Genomic DNA, 25312 nt, shown 5'->3' with positions numbered 1-25312 from the left:
TTGCGGCCCTCGAGGAGGGACTTTGACACCCCTGCTCTAGATCCTTAAGATCTGAGGAGAAATTCCTCCTCGAGATTCGTTTACACTCAGAGAGACACAATCTTCTCTGTCACGGCACCGCAAACATAGAACTCGGTGATATTTATTAGGGAAGAAGAATCACTTAACAGGTTCAAAGGACTTTTAAAAAGCTGGCTCTACAACAGGGATCTCAAAGTCCCTCCTTGAGGGCCGCAATCCAGTCGAGTTTTCAGGATTTCCCCAATGAATATGCATTGAAAGCAGTGCATGCACATGGATCTCATGCATATTCATTGGGGAAATCCTGAGAACCCGACTGGATTGCGGCCCTCAAAGAGGGACTTTGAGACCCCTGCTCTACAAGTACACTTTTGAATCCTAAAATTGAGTTTTTTCAATTCCTCCAAACTCAACATTTTTCAGAAAGCTACGCGTTTTCTCTATAGAAGAACATTTATGGGTAACAATTCCCTTCAATTTCTAGTTCAACCTTCCTGCCTTTTGTTCCTGTATTTCTCAGAGTCTAAAATATGTCGTTTTTATTGATACCTCGTTTTAATAATTGTAAAGTTTTCAAGTTTTATTTAAAATTTGATAAATTGTCTAAGCGGTGTACAATATTAAGACTATTAAAATCCAGGGGAAGACATTAGATAACAAGACTTTACTGACTTACAAGATACAAATTGCATTAGGGGAGAAATACAATTTATAATAGGAAAGAAAGAACGTAAAAGGTCAACACACTGGGAAGGGGATATGCTCTGCCTTCTCGATGCGATCTAGTGCCAATCAAGTGGAGCAAGCTTCATCCAAGGCAAGACAAATCATAGGTTGCATACGCAGGAGTTTCGTCAGCCGTAAGCCTGAAGTCATTATGCCATTGTATAGATCCATGGTGAGGCCCCACCTGGAATACTGTGTGCAATTCTGGAGGCCGCATTACCGTAAGGATGTGCTGAGACTGGAGTCGGTCCAGAGAATGGCCACCCGGATGGTCTCGGGACTCAAGGATCTCCCGTACGAGGAACGGCTGGATAAGTTGCAGCTGTACTCACTCGACGAACGCAGAGAGAGGGGTGACATGATCGAGACATTCAAGTATCTCACGGGCCGCATTGAGGTGGAAGAAGATATCTTCTTTCTCAAGGGTCCCGCGGCAACAAGGGGGCATCCGTGGAAAATCAGGGGCGGGAAACTGCACGGGGACACCAGGAAATTCTTTTTCACTGAAAGGGTGGTTGATTGCTGGAATAGTCTTCCACTTCAGGTTATTGAGGCCAGCAGCGTACCTGATTTTAAGGCCAAATGGGATAGACACGTGGGATCTATTCACAGAGAAAGGTAGGGGAGGGTCATTGGGGTGGGCAGACTAGATGGGCCGTGGCCCTTATCTGCCGTCTATTTCTATGTTTCTATGTTTAGCGTCTACTTGTCATTTGGAAGGTCTATAAACTATTTTTGAATTCATCCAATGAGATTTCTTCTCGAAGGTGAGAGGACAGGGAATTCCATATTGTTGGTGCAGTAACCGAAAGACGATATTGTGATTAAATCAAATTTTAAATAAACTTGAAACGGGCACAGGACATGGTTTATGTAGCAAGGTCAGATTAGTCAAGTACGTTGAAAGAAAAGGCTGCCTCCTCTCTCTTCATAAGAAACCCCCACGTCTACCTATCCCGTCTGTCTGTCTGTCAGGCTTCATCTCAAAGGCACCTGCAATGAAACAGTCCACATCTCCCACGGATGTATTACCCCCAAATCTCCTCTTCAGAGGCTCCAGAGGTATGTGAGGTTTAACTCACTGTTTTAAGGCCACAGAGGCTTCTGAACGCAAGTGCGAAGTTCACAACCAGAAACAAAGAGACCATTACAATCTATACCACCATTTAGAGAAGAAAAAAAAAAGGTTTTCTTAGAAACATAACAGACAAAAGAACTCTCTGATAATGAGCTGTTCAACTAGAAATGAATTAAATGCATATAAAAGTTACATTAGGAAGACAAAACCTAACTTGTTGCAAATTTAGTCAGGGAAGCAATAAATGAGATGTATTTTGCTGCTCTGTGATGAAATAATACTTGAACTTGGCAGGACTCTGCCACAACACATCAAAGATTTAGCCGAGGGAGCGAGTGTTCAAGCAAAGCTCAAATCGCTCCAGGTCAGCACCGCACAGGGTCTCTCTATCAGGGCCAGCAAGCCTCACCCCGAGGGCTCGGGTGAACCATCAGCCCTGGGGCTCCTACATCAGGATTAGGATCAAGTGATGTTTGCACAGTACTTGGAGCACTGAGGCCGTGAACAAGGCTGTTCCCTCCTCTGGTCGTCCTGGGTCTCTAATTAGCTGAACAAACTCCAGTAATCCCAGCTCTGTCCTAGGCCTGGTTAAAAAGAGGCTCCTCAGGCTGTTCTTCTCCTTCCCTTCCCTCCCCCCAGGGGAGAAATGTGCCTCATTCCTCACACAGCTGCAAGTTGCCCCCACCGCCCACCACCCAGCCACTTGGAGACAGCCCACACAACCTCAATCTCTTTAACCTGCTTTAAAAAGAAATTTAGCCCAAGGAAATGTGGAAGTCAACGTTTTACACCGAGGTGAAGGCAAAGCTTCACCCCTCCCTATAAAAAAATGCCTTTGTGCATTAAAATTGCCAAACTGTGTGCACTTCCTTTGGGTATCATGTCTCATAAAACTTATCTCATCTCCCTAAAACACCCTAAGCCTTTCTATGCCTTCTTTCACCTAAAGACCAAACCTGGGCATTTCTGTTCTATCTCACCACATGCGAGAAGAAAGAGGGGGGAAGTCACTTGAACTTTAAATAAGATACAGGAAATGGGAACCTGAGCTGTCTGGACAGAAAAAGATTTCAGAAAGAAATCTATGTACTTTATCAGCTGCCGGAAGCTAGAACCAACCTCAAGTTGCGCCATGAATCCTCTAGGCCAATGTCTCGCAAACGGTGCGCCCCGAAGAGATGCCAGAATTTTAAAGATTCCCTTCCTAAGTCGAATAGTTGACATGTGTGTCATGTACGCAAGAGAATCAATGCTATGAGCTTCTGTGTGCGTAAGGAGACGACATCATTCTTTGACGTGATTGGTCCTTGGAAACTAATGGCATTTTAGTTTGATTTTTAATGCGGTAGTTTACCCTAACTGGAGCAACAAAGCAATCAAGGCTTTGTTACTGTTTGGATCTTCTTATCTTGGTGAACTTGGATTTTCAGCCCTGACACAAATTAAATTGGAAAAAAAAAAAGAGAACAACAGCAGATGGTGGATGATGAAATGCGCGTTTGCCCTCAAAAACAAGCTCATCCATCGCATTGATTAGCAAATCTATTCTATCTACTTTAGTTTCACCGTTGTTACAATTATCTATACGTAGCTTAAAGAACTTGAAATAAATCTCAAATTTACCCACCACAGCAGTTTTTAGTGCAAGCCGGCGCGCAGAATGCTCTGAGATGCTCATTGGAGTATTCCACGCGCTGGCCTGCGCTAAAGAACGTTAATGCGGTTTTGTATAAAAAAAAGGGGCGGGGTTAATTTGTTGTTGGGTTTGCAATTTTATCATTTCAATTATAAGGTGCTACGAAAACCATTTGCTCCTTTTAATGTGCCCAAGCTAAAAAAAAAGTTTGAGAGAGTCCACTTGGTCTGGCTTAGATCGTAGGCAATGCCGCTTTCCTGCTCCTGACTGTGGGTTCTCCATCGTCAGCCTCGTTGCCATCCTGTCTATAAACACATTCTTCCTGGCTGTTGTAACCGGGGTGTTCCCAGCCCTGCATCCATCGGCCATCCCACCAAATGAATCATTGTTTGCAAGGAGATTTATCAAAAGCCAGAGCTGTGGCTCAGCCTCGCATAAAGCAGCAAGGACTCGGGGAATGCATCAGATCAGTTATTGCACAGAGAGGGGCAGAAGTCACGGATTGCTGTAAGAAAACTCCCACTCCACAAGCCACATCAGAATCAGAAGCCCCATTTCAGCCCGCTGTGAATACTCCATGAACAAACTAAGCAACAGCTTCACTCTCTCCCCACCCCCACCCCCACCCCTCATCATTTCTAAGTTGCCAGGAATCGGAGCCTCATTTTTTGGCTTAGAGGTGGTATCATGTTAGCCCTGCCCTCCCTCTCTCATTCACACCAAGAGCATAGCTTTGGTTGTCTTTAAACAGGTCTATTCAGCCGAATGGTAAGATCAGAGGGACGAACCCTTGAAGTGTCGAGCTGGAAGATTGCCACTTTGGCCAAGGCTACCAGCGGCACATCAATGGGCCGTCACCTGCTGGAACACGTTTTGTTTTCCTAAACTAACCACTAGCCTCTTGTAACACATCATCAAACGTCAAGAGCTTCAGCCTTAACCCACACCATAAACAGCTGGGCAGACTTACCTTGGCAGCTGTCCTCCACCTTCTCAAAGCCAGCCTCGCACATGCACTGCCCGATAGGCACAAGCCACTCCCCATCGGTGTTGCAATGCATCATGGGCTCTTCGTTGGACACTGCATTCTCCACACAGATCCCTGTGACCTTGGCCAGTGACTGTGAGTCTTCCCCTGCAATGGTTTCTGGGAAAGAAGCCATGTTCTGCACCACCGATGGACATTTCTTGTAATAAATGCGTACGGAGAGAAGGGCCACACAGGCCCCAATGTCCTGGAATGCCAGGTAGAAACCTTTATGAGTCAGTGGCCCCACCGAGCGCACCTCCACGTTCAGTTTCACGTTGCGCGAGGCAAAGTCATCCTTGACCGTGATCTCATCTGGCGCAATGGTCCCGATCTTCTTGAACTGGCGTTTCTGGAAGTTGGTACCATAGTCCACATCTGACTCAAAGTAGTAAAGATTGAAAGTCTCTTTACAGGAACCGGCCCCCCCAGGGAAGCTGTTACAGTCTCGTACTGTGAACTTCAGCTCAATAAAGATGCGCTTGGCTTCACCACGGTAGATCCAGTTAGTGCGCAGCCAGTTGTCTTGGTCACCTTCCAGCACGTTGCAGACAGAGTAAATGTAGATAAGGGATTCATTCATGACGTTCTGGAGGAGGTCCCACTGTGGAGAGAAAAGATGGGATGGCAAGTCAGAAACAACCAAGAAACCCCCCTCACCTCTGCCTCCTTCCTCCAAGACCATCACTTTACCCACACCCCAGTGACCTCTTCACAGATAAGCCCATTCTGGCATTATGCCATCAGCTGAAGGTCACTTCATTTCCTTCCACTCTACCCCGACTGTGGGCTGTGAACCCTGGGAAGAAAACAGGCCAGAGTCCAGAACCATCAGTCAGACAGCTCAGAAACTTTCCTACCTGGAGGTCAGGGGTTACCAGTGGGGACAGGTGTGCTTTCCTAAAACTCTTTGCTCAAAGTAAACATCAAGCAGCAATCACTTGAGGCTCTAACAATCTCAGTTCTGACCAGAGATGGTTTGAAAAGCAAGAAAACAAGAGATCAACCAGGCGTGAGACTGAGGAAGTTGCAGGGCAGAAGAAAGCTCTAGAAACGGAGCCCCGAAGACCCCCTAATTTATTATCCAGCGATACTCATTACCAGAGCCAGGCTGATGCAGAATTTGAGGGACCAAGAGTCTCCCAGGGACCAAATTCCTCCCAGGACCTCTCTAAACCAGCAAGGAAATCTTTAGATTTGCCAAGACCGTGTAAACGTCAAACCTTCTGGAAGTTAGTGGGTTTAGCCCTGCGGATTCTTTCAGGGCAACAGGTGGGAAGGAGCAGCCCTGTGTTAACACTGAATAAATGCTCGTCAGAAAAGGGGAAGAGTACAGCCATTCCCCTCCTCGCTGAAATATAAAACCAGAGCTAAAAGCAGAGAGGTTTCTTCTTTGAATCCCTATCTGAGGGAAGAATTAACCTTAAATCCCAGGAGAAGAGACAAAGGGGTCAGCATTGCAGGGGACACTGAGCCTGTTCCTTGTAAAACTGCAAAGGATTAACTTGTCAGGGCTCCTTATCCTGGCAGAGGGCAGAACAAACAGCAATTAACCTTTTGACACAGTATAGACAGGGCAGGAGAAACACACAGCTAATTTACACCCTCTAGAGAAGGAAGAGGGGACCACTGTAAGAAGCAAAGCAGTCCCAGGAGAAACCCGAAACCAGAGGCTGTCTGGAACCAGCTGATCATCAGCAACTCTAAGAGTAAGGACCAGAACCCTCCAAGCCAGACAGTGACATAGAGAGGGTGAGAGGCACCTGGGGTGGCAGTGCCCCTCCCTCGTCTCTGCTGTATTGATGTTTTTAAATAGAAAATGGAAATAACCCACCCCCCTTTCACAAAACTGCGATAGCGGTTTTTAGTACAGGCCAATGCGCTGAATCCTCTGCACTGCTCCCAATGCTTAAAGGAACTCTATGAGTGTCAGGAGCAGCGCAGAATATTCAGCACGCTGGCCTGTACTAAAAACCGGTATCATAGTTTTGTAAAAAAGGGGGGGAGGGAAAATCTTTTTATTAGACTAATTTTAATACATTTTTTTACTAATCAAGTCAGGACAGCATACCATAACAGCAGTATACTGTACTGAACTGAAGAATGAAGTTTTGGCCTCTGAAAGCTAATTTAAAAATACATTAGTCCAATAAAATGGTATTTTCTTATTTTTCTGTTAATTTGTAAAGTGGTGGTTGTTATTTGTTAATTTTTTTCAAATTTACATCTGCTACCTTTATATTTTGCACAGTATTAGGGGACATGTGTTACTGTTTCTGTGGTGTTGCATTGTATGCAGAGTCTGGCTTCTTGGTTGTTTAGTTTAACTTTTGTCTACATATTTCTATTTTTAGTTTGTGATTACTTATTCCATACTGGACGAGGGTGTATCTGTGTTCTGTGTGTATGAAAAAGGACATGGAGACCCTCCACTGCAGCAGTTAGTGCCACGACCCGATCTGGGGTGTGTGGCTGCTGCTGAAGTTGCCGTCCCGTAGCTGTCAGAGCCGGGGAGCCGCAGGATGAACTTTGTCGGCATCGGATCCTGGCCTAGGAGGTGAGCCAAGTTTGTTTGGGCTTGTCGGGAGGGGGATCTCTGACATCATCGAGATCAGTGCCACGTGGGAAGCTGCAGTTTTGGAAGCCTCACCGCTGGAAGGGGGTTTTCCATTCCTCTTTCGCAGTCTGTCTTGTTCACTGAGGGAGCTTTTTAAGGAGTGCAGCCATTTTTTTTGTACATCTTCGGGGACATTTGTAAGCACTGCGGGCGGGCAGCCCTGAGGTGGGTTTCACCGAGGCACCGAACGCAAGCTTCATGAGGATCGCTGGCACTCAATTTCTTGTTGCAGTTCCGGCATTTCTTGGGAGCCGGTTTCGCTGTTTTGTTGGAGTTTGCAGTCGCTGTCTTTCCTTGATCGGACATTATGGAGAGCAGATGGTATCTGACCATTGGACAGGGCGGATGGTTTAAACTGAATGGAAAAGGATCTGACCTGTCCATTCATGCATGCTCAGAGGGGGATTTTCCAAGCCTCTCTTTGAGCTCTAGGAGAGCAAATCCAATCACTGGGGCTCGTCGGATGATGTCATCAATGTGTGGCTGACTCATCCCACTTGTCCATGGAGAAACTACGATATTAATGGAGGGAAGGAAGAGACAGGAGTTCAAAGGCTTTACAATCCTGGGAGAAAGATTTGTCTCCAGGTTGGATCTGAATTTTGAGTAGGATTGTCGTGTCCTAATACTGATGGGCAGCGAGTTCCAAAGCTGAGTGGCATTTGGGTTCTAAAAGGGAACAGTAGACGGGAGGGAGAGATAGATGATTGCCAGAGGCAGAATGGAGAGCACAGGACAGGACGTAGGGGGTGGTAAGACACAAAAGATATATAACGGCAAAATATTAATCTAAAAGAAAAACCAGCTCATGGAAATTCTTCCCAGTCTGGAGATTGACCTGGATAATCTCTGAGTCACCCCCTTCTCCACAGGACCCCAGAATACGGACATACTCACCCCTTTCCCATAGGGACTGGTCAGCCATCCAAGCTCTCCCTGGGCCTTTGCGAAGTCCAGCAGGACCACTGAAATACAAAGGAAAGAAATGTCTAAATAAGTTACTAAGTCACATGGAGCACAAAGAGTCAGAAGCCAGCTACAAACGTCCAGCCCAACTCATCAGCTGCATTAATTAACATACACCCAAACTACTTGCTGGGTAAATGGTTCTCAGGCCTTGAACTGTAGAATAAAAAGCCTCCTTAGGAGAACTGGGAATAAGACTCAGCACAGAGAAAAATAAGATAGTTATTTTACGCGATTTAAATGGCTAGAAATGACTCCTGACCACTTAAATCGCTTGTCCAAGGCTAAGGGGGCATATTCAGCGCCTGGATAGCGCCTAAGCCAGGACCTGCCGCTTTGTGGCCATTCCCGGAGTGGAGTCAGCATTTAACCGGTTATTAATGGTGCACATAATGCAGTCCTATCTTCGTGCAGGTCACTAGAGCCAGCTGTGTATATCCAGAACATCAATGCCGAAGCCCAGATGTGATCCGGCATTGAATTTCCGGGCATAACTACCCCATACTTGCCAATGACATCTGGCCTTAGAGGTCCTCCACATACTCTGCTAGACAGACCCAGCTACTAGATTTAGTCTTCATCACAGCTTAAAACGATACTCAGGGTGGCTGTTGTCCAAGAGTCCATCTCTGGCCCGAACATCACCAGGAAGTCCAGTTTTGTAGGATACAATCTTGCAAGAATAATCAGGAAGACAGACTTGATATAGCAGAAGGTCCCTTAGTTATCCTGAGCTGTTTTGCAGGTTCTATACAGAAAAGATTAGGGAATTGCTAATGGGGAGGGGGAGGGGAACCATGGAAATCCCAGCTTGTTTCTTGCTGGCTTTTCAAGGACGTAGTTGGTGATAGAGGCTCAAGTGACTGGCCCTGAGTCACTCTGCAAGCCGGAGGCGGAAAGTAGATGAAGCAGCTCCTAAGATCATTCCGGAAAACGGAACATGTGAACTGCGCTCTGATTAAACATTGCATCTGATTTATGATGGGGCATTTCCAAATGTGAAGGATCATGACAACCCTAACCAGCACAAGACAAGCTTTAATTCCCATTTCTGACCAAACCTCCTTATATCAGAGCCCTTAAAGAACTTCTTAACTTTAGAAAAGCTGTAAAAACCTACCTCAACCCTTTACCAGCATCACTAAGTAATCCTATATAAAGATATTTTGCAACACACAGTATGTAAACCCTATATTGTAACACTGTGAGTGCAAACTGTAACCCGTTCTGAGCTCTTTGTGGAGGATGAGATAAAAATCTAAATTAAAGAATGACACGGGGACAAATTTTCCAGTCCCATCCTGGCAACTTAGGCAGTTTTATCGCATGGGACTTTTGGTGTGGACCCTGTTTGATCTGCTAGCTTTTCTCTGCACCCTTGTGTTTTCAGAGGTCATAATATTCTAGGCAGGGCTGTGGAGTCGGAGTCGGAGGAAATTTCGGGTACCTGGAGTCGGAGTTGGAGTCAGAAGTACAAAAAACTGAGGAGTCGGAGTCGGAACATTTATCTACCGACTCCATTTTTGAACTTGGCATACCAATCACGAGCGATTCTTTCAGCTATAGCACCCGCTATATACACAGCACAAATGTTGCGAGCAGCTTCTGCGGCCTTAGAACCTTGGAGGGAGGGAGACAACAACGGTAGGGGGAATGATTTTATTTTTTAATTTAGTGATTGATTTACATCTGCTGTCTGTTCAAGAAATGCATTTGTTTCTTTTCCTCTGGGGTTGTACTGCATGCAGTGTCTTGCACCTTAGGGTTTGTTTGTATATATTAGTACTTTTACTTTTTGGTTCCATATTTGCATGAGGTTATCTGTGCTCTGGTAGGAATGAATATTGAGAAGCATACAGTGTGCTTTGTGTAGTTTAATTTTGTGGTTAACCATTATGTGTTGTTAATACAATTATATTGTATGTATATATGAAAAATGAATGGAAAAAATGGTGTTACAATTAGTACAATTATGGGGGCGGGGTCTGGGACGGAGATGGGCGGGGTCTGGCCCACGACTTAGCCCAGTGTTCTTCAAGTGCCAGTCCACAAAATAATTATTTTATTTCCACCGGTCTATAGGAGTGAAAAGGTTGAAGAACATTGATTTAACCCACATTCTGTGACTGTCAATTGGGCCTTTAGCAATATAGAGTTAAATGTCAATAAGACACATGAATATGAAATAGCAAGCGTTCATTCATGTGGGTAAATCTGAATAACTGAGGCAAGAGGGGATTAAGTGGCTCGTCAGAAATCACCAAATCATGTCACTGGAAGAAGGATTCCAATTAGAGAATGACACGGTGGCGGTTTACCCGCGGCCACCGCATTTTAGCCGCGGGTCACCCGCCGAAAACGGGGAAGAAAACTAGCAGTCGCTGCGGCGACGGGGACAAGGCCATTCACCGCCCGCGGGGCGGTGAATGGTCTTGTCTCCGCAGTGAGGTATCAAGGATCGCGCGGTCCCCGCAGCCACCGCCCGCCCGCCCGTAGCATTTAGCCAGCTCCCTCCCTCCACCTCACCTTAAATTTCGAGTTTTCCGGCTTCCTTTTTTCCGAGCCGCACGTGTTCAAAAATCCGTGCACGCGCGGCTGCGCGAGTCAATCAATCTTCTCCTCTGACGCAACCGGAAACAGGAAGTTGCAGGAGAGGAGAAGTTTGATTGACTCGCGCAGCCGCGCGTGCACGGATTTTTGAACACGTGCGGCTCGGAAAAAAGGAAGCCGGAAAACTCGAAATTTAAGGTGAGGTGGAGGGAGGGAGCTGGCTAAATGCACGGCTTTTTGAACGCGTGCGGCTAGGGAAAAAGGAAGCCGGCAAACTCGGCTTATATGGATGCTGCGGGGACGGTGACGGGGTGGTGAATGGGATGGCAGTGGCGGTGACGGGGCGGTGAAAGGGATGGCAGTGACGGTGATGGGGCGGTGAATGGAATGGCGGTGACGGGGCGGTGCAGAGGATGGTGGGCCGGGGACGGGGCGGTGACGGGGACAGATTTTTTCCACGTGTCATTCTCTAATTCCAATCCTGGTTTCACGGTTCTCTGCTTGAAGCACTACGAGACCACACTTTTCCTATGTTAGCGTTAGCCACAAAAAAAGTCCATTTCCTCCTAATCCCTCTGCCCACATGAGTCAGAATGACTCACTCCTCACAGGGCGTGTGAAACAGTTACCTTAAACCTCTGTTTCTCAAACCTATCAAGTTTTCAAGATATCCACAATGAACATTCACAAACGAGAGTTGCGTGCAAACCTGTCTTGCATATTCAGTGTGGAAAATCTGAGCGACTGGGGGTTTCCCAGGCAGGTTTGGGAATCACTGCCTTAAAAATTGGGGCTAAAATCGATCCACTTGTACCCATTCTAAACTACAAAATCCTAAGTGGTGTAGAACGGGTACAAGCGGATCGGTTTTTTTTTACTGCGTCAAGATTTACAAAGACTAGGGGACACTCAATGAAGTTATAAAGTAATACTTTTAAAACCAATAGGAGGAAATATGTTTTCACTCAGAGAATAGTCACGCTCCGGAACATGTTGCTAGAGGATGTGGCGAGAGCAGTTAATGTAGCTGCTTTTTAAGAAAGGTTTGGACAAATTCCTGGAGGAAAAGTTCATAAAGTGCTGTTAAGACAAACTGGTTACCCTGGATTGGTGGCATGGAATGCTGCTACTATTTGGGTTTTTGCCAGGTACTTGTGACTTGGATTGTCCTCTGCAAAGACGGGATGCTGGACTAGATGGACCATTGGTCTGACCCAGTAGGGCAGCTCTTCTGTTCAATTTATGCTGTCCAGGCCCTCTGTATCTGTGCTGAATTCATTATGTCTAATGTCGCAGGTTATGCTTCTCATCTGCGCTTGCCCCCCAATCAAAATCGTGAAAGCGAACTCCTATCCCTTCAGACATTTCCTGGGATCTGTACAGCGGCTCCTGCTACACTTGCCTGGACATGTCTTTGCCCGGGATTCAGCATCAAGATTAGTACAGGAAAGCACAGCCAAAGTCAACTTGGAGTCTGCACCTGGATCCCAGGGGTCAAAGGTCAGGAGCCTAAACTCAGTAGTGCCGAGTCCCAGTTCCACCTCACCTCACTGCGACACCTAGAACTGTGCACTGGAAGCCCCCTCCCCTCTCTGAATGATACGAAGCCATGAAGGCAGCACCTTCTCTCCGACATCCACTATTAAGCCTTTAAAACTAATAAAAGTCCTACTCCAGACAGAAAATGTGGGTGTGAATTGGAGGTTAAGAACAAGGGTACACCAGAATCAGCAGTAAGCAAGACTCCTGTCCCCTCTCCACCACCAAAATCTCGGAATGCGTTCCCTCCCTCTCGCCTTGGTCTAATTTTCAGAGAATGGGCAGGGGGGAGTGAAGGATCCTAGAGTCTGGAGGGCCAGAAGGTCTAAAGAAGGAGCAGCAGAACAGCTGAACCCCTTTGCACACAGCAAGATCCTCTTCTGCCTCCGAATTTGGTGCCTTTATGAGGCTTGGCATCATAGGTAGTTGCTTTATACTGCTTATGCCTACACCCGGGCCAGAGGATGGCTCCGGATGCATCTCGCACCCACATTCCTGTTAGTCCATCCTAGTGGGCTCCACGCCTGGCTCTGGCAGGTTCTTTCTAGGGCTTCCTGCTTCTGTGTTTTGTATTTTCCAGGCTCAGGAAGCCGCGAGTTAGGAGCACGTCCTGTCTTAGCGAACAATCACTCAGCCATTCTCAGAAGCAGAGGGGCAGCCAAACCCTGCAGCTTCCTGCTCTCTCTTCCTCCTCCTGCCCTCCACACGGTGGACCTGAGGGAGCGGAGATTTGCTAGAGCAAAGTTTTAGCCAGTTGTGGGCATCTTGGCAGATGAGGCAGAAACACCAGTTTTGCCAGGAGGGTGAGCACTTTACAAAGGGTGAGAATTAATTTAGGAAGGGCAGAATTCATCTCCTCACCTCCATGGACTGGACACAAATAAAGCATCTTTATTTCCAACTACAAAATACCATTTTTTACTAGCTTCAAAATACACTATTCAGAATTCCTTGTCACATGTTCTAATTAAAAAAATGGGGAGTGTGTGGTCCAGTGGTTAGAGCCACAGCCTCAGCACCCTGAGGTTGTGGGTTCCAATCCCACACTGCTCCTTGTGACCCTGGGTAAGTCACTTAATCCCCCATAGCCCCAGGTACATTAGATAAGAGTGTGAGACTGCCGGGACATATAGGGAAAAATGTTTAAGTACCTGAATGTAACCACTTACACTATAAGTGGTATATAAATGCTTAAATAAATAAATATTTTTTTAAAACCCACCCTTGCATGTGTCAAGTGGTGATTAGATGGCAACTCCGGACAGAGTTGCAGTTTGCGTCCTGTATATGGCGGTTTGGTTTGGGATTTCATGGAAACTCCAGTGATTTGGAACACGAGGACAGGGGTCGGGCAGATAGGCTTGAACTTAAGGAAGGGCAATTTAATTGTGAACTAATAATGAGTCTGGATGGACCATTGTCTATGTCTTGGTAACAAGCAATAACCAGCTAACGCAGGTTCACAGACATTCACCTAAACTCTAGTCAAGTGAACAGCTGGCATACATAAGAACATAAGAAGTTGCCTCTGCTGAGGCAGACCAGAGGTCCATCTCGCCCAGCGGTCCACTCCCGTGGTGGCCCATCATGCCCATTGCCTGAGCAGTGGTCCCAGACTATCACTATGACCTATCTCTACTCCTATCTGTACCCCTCAATACCTTTATCCTCTAGGAACCTATCCAAACCTTCTTTGAAGCCTTGTAACGTGCTCCGGCCTATCACGGCCTCTGGAAGCACATTCCATGTGTCCACCACCCTCTGGGTGAAAAAGAACTTCCTAGCGTTTGTTCTAAACCTTTCCCCTTTCAATTTCTCCGAGTGCCCCCTTGTACTTGTGGTTCCCCATAATTTGAAAAATGTGTCCCTGTCTACCCTTTCTATGCCCTTCATGATCTTGAAGGTTTCTATCATGTCTCCTCTAAGTCTCCGCTTTTCCAGGGAGAAAAGCCCCAGCTTCTTCAGTCTGTCATTATATGAGAGGTTTTCCATACATAGGGTTCCAGATGTCCAGGAAAACCTGGTCATGTCCTCTTCTTAGAGGACTGTCTGGGTGCCCGGACAGATTTCCAGAACCCGGCAGTTTGTCCAGGTTTTGGAAGGCCCCGAGCTCACAACTGCGTCTGGAGAGCCACCGAGCATGAGTGGATGCGACACGATGACCTCGCGGGCATGCATAATGATAGTAACATAGTAAATGACGGCAGATAAAGACACGAATGGTCCATCCAGTCTGCCCAACCGTACATGCTCTATAAATTAATCATTTCGTTTAAATGGTCCTTTTTCTTAGATACTTTTGGGCCAGAAACCCAGAGCTCTGCCCGGTAGTGAGCTTAGGTTCTATCTACTGGAGTCTCCGTCAACGCCCATCTAAACCATCCCAGCCATCGAAGCTCTCCTCAGCCCGTCCTCAACTGAAGGGCCATAGACAGGACACAGACCCAGTACTGGCCTTAGTTCCTTTCATATATACCTAATTTTCTGATTCGAGATCCTCTGTGTTCATCCCATGCTTGTTTGATGTCATCACATGCTTGGAGACCCTCCAGATGTGGCCCAGACCCAGAGAAGAAGAGACAAGGTTTGGGTTTGAGTGGGGGTGGGGCTGGGGACAGGGCGGGGCCACGTGTCCACAAATCTGGTACCCCTATGTATACAGGTTCTGCTGAGAACCTACATTATTAATGTGTGCTATGTCACATTAACAGGCTTTGGGAACTGTAGCCTATAGGTTGAAAACCGATGGCTTTGGGTAATGAGGAACTGCCCCGTTCATTGGAAGCCATTTGCAAACAGGAGACCAGCCCAAAAATGGTCCCACTTTCGTGTTTTCTTCTTAGTATATCACAGACCCTTTATCTGGTCCCAGAAATCCCTCTAATGCTGAACTGGCCTAGAATCAGCTAACTGCAGACAAGAGTTTACTAGGGGACAGCTGTGCTAGCCTGGAGTAACAAAACTGACAGGGGCAGGAGGCACCTCAATACCCCTGTATTTCTACCAGAGGTTCGGTCTGGTATTATGGTCTCAAAACCCACTGGATTTAAGGCATACTGGGATCGCTACCCAACTTATTTTCAGCCAGAGCCAGGTAGCCCTCCATCAGGATGGTTGTGGGGGGCAGGTGTTCTACCGCTCCCCAGTTTTACAGTCTGCTTGCTTCCCTTTCAAAAGTGGCAATATAGAGGGGGGAGGGTCTATCGGCTATAAATTGGGCCATGAAGAGAGGTGGGAGAACAGGCTATAAGCTAGACAGTATAGAGCAGGGGTGTCAAAGTCCCTCCTCGAGGGCCGCAGTTGGGTTTTCAGGATTTCCCTAATGAATATGCATGAGATCTATTAGCCTACAATGAAAGCAGGGTATGCAAATAGATCTCATTCATATTCACTGGGGAAATCCTGAAAACCCGACTGGATTGCAGCCCTCACTCCTGGTATAGAGGGACGGGAGGATGTTGAAAAGCAAACTGTTTGTAGACGCACACTTCTACATAAGAACATAAGCAATGCCTCCACTGGGTCAGACCTGAGGTCCATCGTGCCCAGCGGTCCGCTCACGTGGCGGCCCAACAGGTCCAGGACCTGTGCAGTAATCCTCCATCTATACCCCTGGTTTTTCTACAGTAGTTGGCCATTCTTTGTATTCTTTTAAGATGCTATTGAAGGATTTGCAAATTTGATTTTTATGTGTTCATGATGTTTCCAAGAATGTTTTCGTACCTATTTTGATTTTCTTGCTTTGTGTATATTTAATTGGAAACCGCCGTGACTCCAGACGATACATTAAGTTTTTTTTTTAAATAAATAATAAATGATGGTCCTATCAGAATGGGGGAGGGGCCCACGGGTATCAGGGTAAGTATCTAACAGGGACACAAAGCCACATGGACTGGACATATGTGAATCGACACAGCAACAAGACTGAACCTGTGAACAGCCCAGACAGTCATCAAAGCTTCAAACTTAATTACAAATGACAAACATCTGGGATAGATACGTGAGTGTGTTGTGTGTGTTTATCAAAGTCATTTAACAAGTGGGAAAACAGCTTAATGAAGTTTATCTAATAGTCCACGCAATATTTCATCATCAAACCCTGATGACTCTTGTTTTCCTAAAACCCAGAGCAATGACCTTTGAACTGAGCAGGGAAATCCAGTAAAGCCAAATCACGACCCTACCGCGTGGCTGGAAACTTTCATAAGAGGGCCACTGGCACTGCGGACACTGCACCGAGATAAGAAGTCCTTCATCCTCTCTCCCCTCCCCAATCCGATTGCTCCATAAAAAAGCAAACCAATTTGATGATGGATCTTTATTACGATAACTTATAGCACCCGTCCCCTTCCAGATATCCCCAAGCCTTCCCAGCTCAGTAAGTGTTGTCATTATCAGTCAAACAGTGGTTAGAGCTACAGCCTCGTCACCCTGGGGTTCTAGGTTCAAATCCCTGGCTGCTCCTTGTGACCCCCATTGCCCCAGGTACACTAGATAGAGTTTGAGCCAGATAGGGCAATCTGATAAAGTACCTGAATGTAAAATCACTTAAAATATAAGAGGTATATCAACAAATTATGGCAATACTCGAGAGGGTTTAGAAGAGAGCAACACGCTTGATAAAGGGTATGGAAAACCTTTCATACGCTGAAAGATTGGAGAAACTGGGGCTCTTTTCCCTGGAGAAGCGGAGACTTAGAGGGGACATGATAGAGACTTACAAGATCATGAAGGGCATAGAGAAAGTGGAGACAGACAGATTCATCAAACTTTCGAAGACTACAAGAACGAGAGGGCATTTGGAAAAATTAAAAGGGGACAGATTCAGAGTACGGTTTTGGGGTTCAAGAAGGTATTGGATGATTTCCTGAAGGAAAAGGGGATAGAAGGGTATAGATAGAGGATTACTATACAGGTCCTGGATCTGATGGGCCGCCGCGTGAGCGGACTGCTGGGCATGATGGACCTCTGGTCTGACCCAGCAGAGGCATTACTTAAATTAATCAAAACCATTTGGTGCCTTGCCAGTGACTAGCTCAGGCATCAGCAGTAAGTTCAAACCCCCGCAAGCCTCCAACTCCAACATCCAATGCTCAGTTGTGGGACGTGGGTAGGAGACGTCAGCCGCATACCTAGGGCAGCCATCAGATGACATCCTGCTTGCTTGTCCTAGGAGAACTTGCTCTCACAAGTACAAACCCACAAGGACATTAATACCTACCAACAGCTCACCCTAACTGAAACAAAGGAAAGATCCAGAGACTGAGGGCATGGCTGACTCACATCTCCCCCTGAACCTCACCTCAAACAATCCCAAGGTGTGTCCCGTCTATTGGAAACTAAACTCCCCAAACCGGCCAATCCTACAGCTTTCATCTTCTGATGTAACCTTTGATCAGCTCCCAGCAATCTCATCTCCCCCCCCCACACACACACACACCTGCAATTAGGGTTACCATATGGCTCTGGAAATAGGAGGACAGATTGAGAAATCTGGAAAGCAATGTCCTCCTTACTCCCATGGAAGTAAAGCCTGGATGTCTCAATCCATCCTCCTTTTTCTGGAGCTATATGGTAACATACCCCTCTCCCCCCCCCCCCCCGTGTACATTCATCATTCTCCAGCTCCCATTTCAGTGGCAGAGACATAGCTCCTTCGCCTCCTCTGGGGGGGGGGAGGGCGCTCGGTCTTAAATGCCCTACTTTTTGAGGTTGAGGGTGTTACCTTAGCAGGCCTTGTTGGTCAAACCCAATATGGCTGATCAAGCTTTGAATCATAGCAAGAGGCTGGTTCAGAACTTCCTTCCACAGAAGGTCTCTCATAAAGCTGATGAAATTATCAAGGTGAGCTACCTTTAGGACAGGTGATGTCACTTTTAACCTGGGTTCTTAGTAACTCGGTGTTCTCGCATTATAACAGTACAAGTTTGTGGTAAAACAAAATGTCTTAACGGTAGGCCATTTTGATAACTTTTCCCACAACTCGTCTAAAGTAATCGTTTATTACATAAATTGTAAAGAATGTAGAGGGAATAGTTTGGTTACTTAGAGGATAAACAGCATCTTCTTGGTGCAACCTCTGAGAGGGACTTGTGTGGAGATTAGGGCTGGTCCCAGACAAAGGGTGGAGGCGTCAGGTATCCCAAAGATCGGAGAGCCAGAAGGCAGCCAGGTGCTGCCCCTGGTCAGATGATCAGAAGCAGCTCGTGTTTTGCGTGTTCACAACCTGCTGTCTATACCCAAATCCAGACGGGGGGGGGGGGGGTACTTGTATACCACCTTTTTGTTGTTTTATAACCACACCCAAAGCGGTTTACATGCAGGTAGTGCAAGCATTCCCCCTGTCCTGGTGGGCTCACAATCTGTCTAATGTACCTGGAGCAATGGGGGGATTAAGTGACTTGCCCAGGGTCACAAGGAGCAGCGGGGGTTTGAACCCACAAGGCTGTAGCTCTAACCACTGTACCACACTCTCCTCCAATACAATATCAGAAGTAAGCCAAGTGTAGAACAATGAAGCCATTGTGACATCACTGCTGAGGCTGGCTCTTAGGCATTGGTGGAATGAGGCATGATGACATCACAATACCAGCTCTGGAATGTTGGGTTTCTGCCAGTCATTATGACATCAGGGAAAGGAACTAGGACTTGGATACCACCACATCTAAAGCGGTTTACATACAGGTACTTCAAGCATTTTCCCTGCTGTCCGGGGGGGCTCACAATCTATCTAATGGACCTGGGGTAATTAAGTGACTTGCCCAGGGTCACAAGGAGCAGCGTGGGGTTTGAACCCAGAATCCCAGGGTGCTGAGGCTCTAGTTCTAACCAGTATGCCACATTCTCCTCCCTGGTGGCATTGGAAAGGGGCAGCAGCTGAACATTGCAAGGAGCTGTGTTGTTGAAAATAATCCTGTTGAAAAACGGCTCTGAGCCTTTTTTTAAACTTAGCATTAAGATCTAACGATATAATTCACAGCACAGCAGAGTTACAGGCATTTCCGAAGAACTCAAGATCAGAAAAGCAGTCAGATCAAAACGGTAACTGTCAGAGCTTGAAAAAGATTATTCAGAAAATAAAACCCACCGCTTCTCCCCTTAGGCACCTGTAGCCCCCTCCCTCCCCTTCCGCAGAGAGATGCAGAAAGAGAGCCAAATCGAAAATCTCTCGGTTATAAAAGAGGATGCCAAACCAACAACGGACAGCGGAAAAAGGAGGTGTTGATGCCCCCCTACAAATCATTGGTGAGGCCCCATGTCTTCAGTTTTGGAGGTTGTACCCGGTCCAGAGGAAAGCCACAAAAATGGTAGGAGGTTTGCCCAAAAGAAGTACGAGAAGAGACTGGAAGACCTAGAAGGGACAGGGCTGATATGATACAGACATTGAAATATTTGACCAAATAGTTTCCAGAGAAGGGAAACTGGTAAAACTAGATGACATACATTGAGGTTGAGGGGTGGTAGACTCAAGCCGGAGAGGGAGGTGGATGCCTGGAAGGAGGTGGTGGAGAGGAAAACGGTGAAGGAATTCAAAAAAGTGTGGGATGAGATGAGCACAGAGGATTGCTAATTAGAATATGAATGGGCCGACTTTCACAAAGGAGATGGTTTCAATGGCAAATCCAGTAGTTGGAACCTAAGGACAGTATCGGGTGGACTTCTAAGTCTATGGCCCAGAAATAAGAAAGAAAAAAAAAAAAGACATTTTCATTAGGAAATTGTAATGCATGGGATTACAGGGCAGAGTGGGGGGACCGTTCAGGTCTTACTATGTTAATCCACCTATTTACCACCAGATCAAAGTTCAAGCCAAAATCTGCCTTTCATCACTCTCTTGATAGTGTAAGACTTACAGATGTCCCCCCCCCCCCACCCCAATTCTCTTTCCAGGGCAGTCAGGAAAGATGGCAGCTGTTCTCCTGGCCCCAGTTCTAGATGAAAATGCGCTTCCCAAACATGGCCTGGGAAACCTTGAACTAGTCAGGGTTTGAGGAGATTCGCCATGAATATTCACGAGACAATGTGAACTGATTGTGGGTCCTCCAGGACGGGTTTTGGAACCACTGCTCTGAATCATACAGGACACTGCTACTACTCTTTAATACTTCGAGAGCGCAGAAGGGCGTACGCCAGACCGGCAGCTCCTGAAACCTGCTATAAAGTTGGGGGGCACGGTGCCAGTATTCCATAACTATGGGGGTGACTTTGGACCACCTATGAGCATTGGCTGCCCTGCCTTATAGAACAGGGTGCAAATGTTAATGCATGCCAATTTGCATCCAGAATTGGTAGCTCAGAGCATGTTCTTCAGTTACCCCCCCTTTAGAAAACCGTGGAAGTGGTTTTCAGCGCAGGCTGGCACACTAAATGCTCTGTGCTGCTCCTGACGCTCCTATTAGCATAGAACGCTGAGCAATTAGCGTGCCAGCCTGCGGTAAAATCTACTTTTGCGGTTTTGGGAAAAAAAAGTGGGGGGTGGTTAATTTACACACAAATTTTGGCACCATAGATAGAATCTGCACCCAGCCTCTCTATCACAGGCTAAAATAAATCAGAGGGGAGAGAAGTCAGGTATTTTTTCAATAAAATGCTGTTCTGAGAAAACTATTTCAGATATATTATAGTCCTAAAGTTATTGATCATGAAATAATTAGGTAGCAAAAGGCTGGGAATTCTGCAATCTGGAAAATAGGATCAGAGACAGGAAGAAATCCAATCCACCCTGAAAGAAAGAACCGACGACCAGTTGTGCCAAGTTTTTGGTTCTGGCCAGTGATTTGGGGTGTAAATGACGGCTCCGAAAGACCCCCCCACAGCAGAGCCAACTTCTTCCCATCTCCAGCTTGAATTGCGGCTGACGCAGCCGGATCCCGCACTTTTGCGCCCATCCGCTCCTCGCCCCATGACTTAAGGCTGCGCCCATCCGCATTCCTGGGCATGAATCACCCGCCCGGATGCTGCCACCTTCCAGGAGCTCACCCCAAAGGCAGGTGGGCAACTGGCCACTTCTGCCCCGATCTTTGCCCGCGTGCCACCCCCGATCCCCCCCCCCCCAGACCACCTCTCGGCAGGGGCACCTCCGATCCCCCCCCCCTTTACCTTCTTTGCTCTGCAGGGCCATCAGGAGGTTGCTGATGAATAGGGTGACGGTGATGCTTCTGGCCGCCATGGTGCCCCCCCGTCGCCGCCGCCGAACCCGCTGCCCGTCTCGGCGGAACTCAGCCGCACTTCATTCATGCCCGTGGCTCAGGTCGCTGGCTCCGCCCACCGAGAGCATGCAGAGGGCTGGGAGGAGCCAGGCCGTGGAATGGCGAGGGAGTGGGCGGGGCTGAGGGGAGGGCAAGGCCCCCCCCCCTTTGATCTCTCTTCCGCCGCAGCAGCGCGGCTCGGCTCTTGATCTCTGCTGTCCAGCGACCCTGTGGTCTGGCCGGGTGGGGGCAGGAAGTTGGTTCTCGATTGCAGTCGCTGCGGGTCGCCACCTCTCCCCTCCCCCCCTCACCAGCCACCTGCCACTCGGGCGGGGAAAGCCACTTTGCTTTCCTAGAGCTCGATTCCCGCCAACTTGGGCAGATCTTGTGGCCCCCCTGGTCCGAGTCAATGCCCGGTGCCTCAAATCCAGGTCACTGGTACCTGGCAAAAGGCCAAAGAGCAGCAACGTTCCAGAATCTCAGAGCAGCAACGTTCCATGCGGAATCCCCAGAGAGCAGCAACGTTCTATGCGGAATCCCCAGAGAGCAGCAACGTTCTAGAATCTCAGAGCAGCAACGTTCTATGCGGAATCCCCAGAGAGCAGCAACGTTCCAGAATCTCAAAGCAGCAACGTTCTATGTGGAATCCCCAGAGAGCAGCAACGTTCTATGCGGAATCCCCAGAGAGCAGCAACGTTCTATGCGGAATCCCCAGAGAGCAGCAACGTTCTATGTGGAATCCCCAAGGAGCAGCAACGTTCCCAATCCAGGGCAAGTAAGAGATGGCCCGTCTCTTCCCTCTAAATACTAGAGAGATGGCAAGAACTGGACACACGGCCGCCCTCTTATAGCCTAAGAGGTTCAGGCATTTCCCCCTCTCTGTCTACCTAATGCACCTGTAGCAGTAGGGGATTAAGTGACTTGCCCAGGGTCACAAGGAGCAGATCAACTTGCCCGGTCTCTGTGCTAACCTCCACTTCCACTATAAGGCTAGTGTGGGTGGTAAAGCCCTGAACCCTCTTGGGCCTGGCAGTGCAGAAAAGGAAAGGATCGTAAGGCAGGATCTCCCCCCACCAGCTGACTCCTGCTCTTGGGGTAACCCAGGATCGAGCATATGAACTCCTCACCGCCTGTTATCCTCTGGTATCTCAATGGACATTTAGTGTGGAAAGTCCCTTTAGAAAGCAACTTTTCAAACATTTCCCCTCTCTGGGCACAGGCAAGGGGCTTGCTCAAGCTTCCCAGGCGGAAAAATCAAGACACCAAGATAGTGAGGAAGGGAGGAAACCCTGCTTAAAGCAAACGCATTCTATCTAGACCAGTGGTCTCAAACGTGGGCCCCGGGGGCCACATGCGGCCCGCCAGGTCCTATTTTGAGGCCCTAAAATAAAACAGTTTCTTGATCATCTGGCTCTTTAGCTATAAATGACAATATTATTATTAAGATTCCAAGCGTTTACGGAGAAAATTGCTTATTCCCAGCACTTTCTTCACTGTGTTAGGTGAGTGAACAGGTAGGATGGTCCATTGCCACTAGAAATTTCTCTGCCTAAAACGAGCTAATAGCCTCATTTACTAATCTGCCTTTCACACATGGCCAAATTATCTTCAATGGGCCTATTTACTAAGTACACTTCTCCCGTATTCGCGGTTTCAGCATTTACAGTTTTCATTATTCACGGTTTTTAGTTTGCAGGCTCCTCCCCACAAAATTACGTCTGCTTGCATAGAGAGATCGCTGATTCCAAGCGTTTACAGAGAAAATTGCTTATTCCCAGCACTTTCTTCACCATGCTTTGCCTCTCCTTCAGGAACAGGCCAGGTCTCCCACCATGTTATTTTGCGGTTTCATCACATTCACAATGCTTTTTAATAGAAAACAGCGAATAACATAGGAACAAGTTATTCACGGTTTTTCTGTTAATCCCCTATCACAGTGAATACGGAGGGAGAATTGTAGGCACTTCATTCAGGTGAGTAAATGTGGTTTTACGTTTCCATCTGAAGCACTATGGGAGTGACCTCTCCTGGGTTCTTTCCTATATAGACCTATCACACAGACACTGCTTTTTCCCCGACATGCCAATGTTACAAGGAGCACCAGTGGGAGAAGTGGGGATTTGATCCCTGGCTTTCCTGGCTCTCTCAGCTGCTGCTCTAGGCTTAAAGGAACAGTCATATTGGATCAGACCAAAGGTCCATCAAGCCCGGTCTCCTGTTTCCAACCAGGGCTGTGGAGTCGGTAGATAAATGTTCCGACTCCTCATTTTTTTGTACTTCAGACTCCGACTCCAGGTACCTGAAATTTACTCCGACTCCGACTCCACAGCACTGGTTAATTTTCAGATCGTTAAAATGGAATGTCAAGTTGAGAGAAATGAGCATTTTCGACACCACCTTCTTTTTGCTTTTAATCAAGGTTCTAAGGCCGCAGAAGCTGCTCGCAACATTTGTGCTGTGTATATAGTGGGTGCTATAGCTGAAAGAATCGCTCGTGATTGGTATGCCAAGTTCAAAAATGGAGTCGTTCCAGAGCTGAGGCTGTGATGTCATAATGCCTCATTCCACCAATGCTACGAGCCCACCTCATCAGTGATGTCACAATGGTTTGATTGTCTATATGTGGCTCACATGAGAACATAAGAGCTGCCCTACTGGGACAGACCAAAGGTCCATCAAGCCCAGTCTCCTGTTTCCATCAGTGGCCAATCCAGGTCATAAGAACCTGGCAGAATCCCAGATAGCAGCTGCATCACCTCTATTTAAGTTTCTTGTGTTGCGAGGTCAGAAGTATTACACCCTACATCAGGAATCAGACAGAACCAGCTTTATTAGACTGAAGTTTAAAAACATTTACAAAGTAACACCTGAATTTTAAGCTACCAAATATGCCATCAGGGCTGGTCCATAGGAGCGAACTTTTCAAATGAATTGCAGTGCTAAACTTTGCTCAGATACCCTTCCGTAAGATGCCAAGTTACCCAGTCCCAGGAGGTGGATGCCTGACAACCTCATTCTGGTGCATTATGGGACTTGTAGTACTGATTTGAATACTGCTTTAGGAAGGGAGGTCAAACTAGGACTGACCAAAACGTTTCCCTCTCAGAGCTGGATAAGGTGGCAGTGCCACTTCTCTGGGCACAGTGAAGAAGTGTGTGAAATATTAGAGGCACCTCAGGTCTTGTCTCTCCTGGTACCATGTATTTCACAAAATGTGGTTTTAAGATTCAGAGCATGGAGTGATTTTCCCCTTGGATACATCATACCAGGAGTGAATGACAGAGGTGAGACCAGCAGACTTTCGGTCACAGCTTCACAGCACTGTCTGCCTCTCCCCACTTCTCCCATCCAATTTCGGTTTCTGCTTCTCTGTCTGTTTTCCTGAATCCGGCACATTTAAGGCTGACAAACTTCCCGATAGATGTGTCATGCAAGCCTCACATTCCTCTTGGGAGAGTCCCTGTCAGTTACCACTCGGAATATGTAATTTTCCCTCAGAAGACTTTACCGATCCTTCATTTCTTTTTAATGACATGGTTTGCTGGGTTCAGTAAGTCTTCTCCCAGCGATTGTAACCTTTTAATGCAGCTGCTTCACTGGCTCTTAATAAGAGGCTGCAAGAACGCAGTGGCTCTTCTGAAGTCTTTGTGGTTGGGTTGTGAAATGTTTGGGTGATTTAACTGTACACCAATTGGTCCTCTTACTCCTCATGTAGTTCAGTATCAAACACAGGTCCAACAGTTGTCCCGAGTCCGCTGGTTAACAGGGAAATGAGCCGCCTCCTTTGATCACTGGGGTTGGCTATGCTGGGCCTAGTTGTACTGGGAAGGAGGTGGGTCGTGCTCCTATTGGCTTCTGGAGGAAGTAAGGGTGGGCTCCCAAGGCAGCCATTATTGTACAAAGCTTCTGATGCAGCCCTTATGAGTTAAACAGGCAATGTTGAAAAAAAAAATCATAAAACTCA

At 47.2% G+C, this 25312-nt stretch overlaps 1 protein-coding gene across 1 annotated transcript in view; it reads right to left on the bottom strand.

Annotated features, from left to right (window-relative positions):
- EPHA2 (EPH receptor A2) overlaps positions 1-21409 on the bottom strand; it is a 59390-nt gene extending 37981 nt beyond the window's left edge. The window contains exons 1-3 of the mRNA XM_033922099.1: positions 21260-21409; positions 8003-8070; positions 4432-5092 (exon numbers count right to left, since the gene is read on the bottom strand). Of these exons, the coding sequence (XP_033777990.1) occupies positions 4432-5092; positions 8003-8070; positions 21260-21329 (799 nt within the window). The 5' untranslated portion in view covers positions 21330-21409. The remainder of the gene's footprint in view (positions 1-4431; positions 5093-8002; positions 8071-21259) is intronic.
- Positions 21410-25312: the final 3903 nt, after the last annotated feature.

This window comes from Geotrypetes seraphini, chromosome 15 (assembly GCF_902459505.1).
Source record: "Geotrypetes seraphini chromosome 15, aGeoSer1.1, whole genome shotgun sequence".
In the NCBI taxonomy this organism is placed as follows: domain Eukaryota; kingdom Metazoa; phylum Chordata; class Amphibia; order Gymnophiona; family Dermophiidae; genus Geotrypetes; species Geotrypetes seraphini.
The sequence above is the reverse complement of the archived record's forward strand: the minus strand, read 5'-3'. Positions and strand labels throughout refer to the sequence as shown.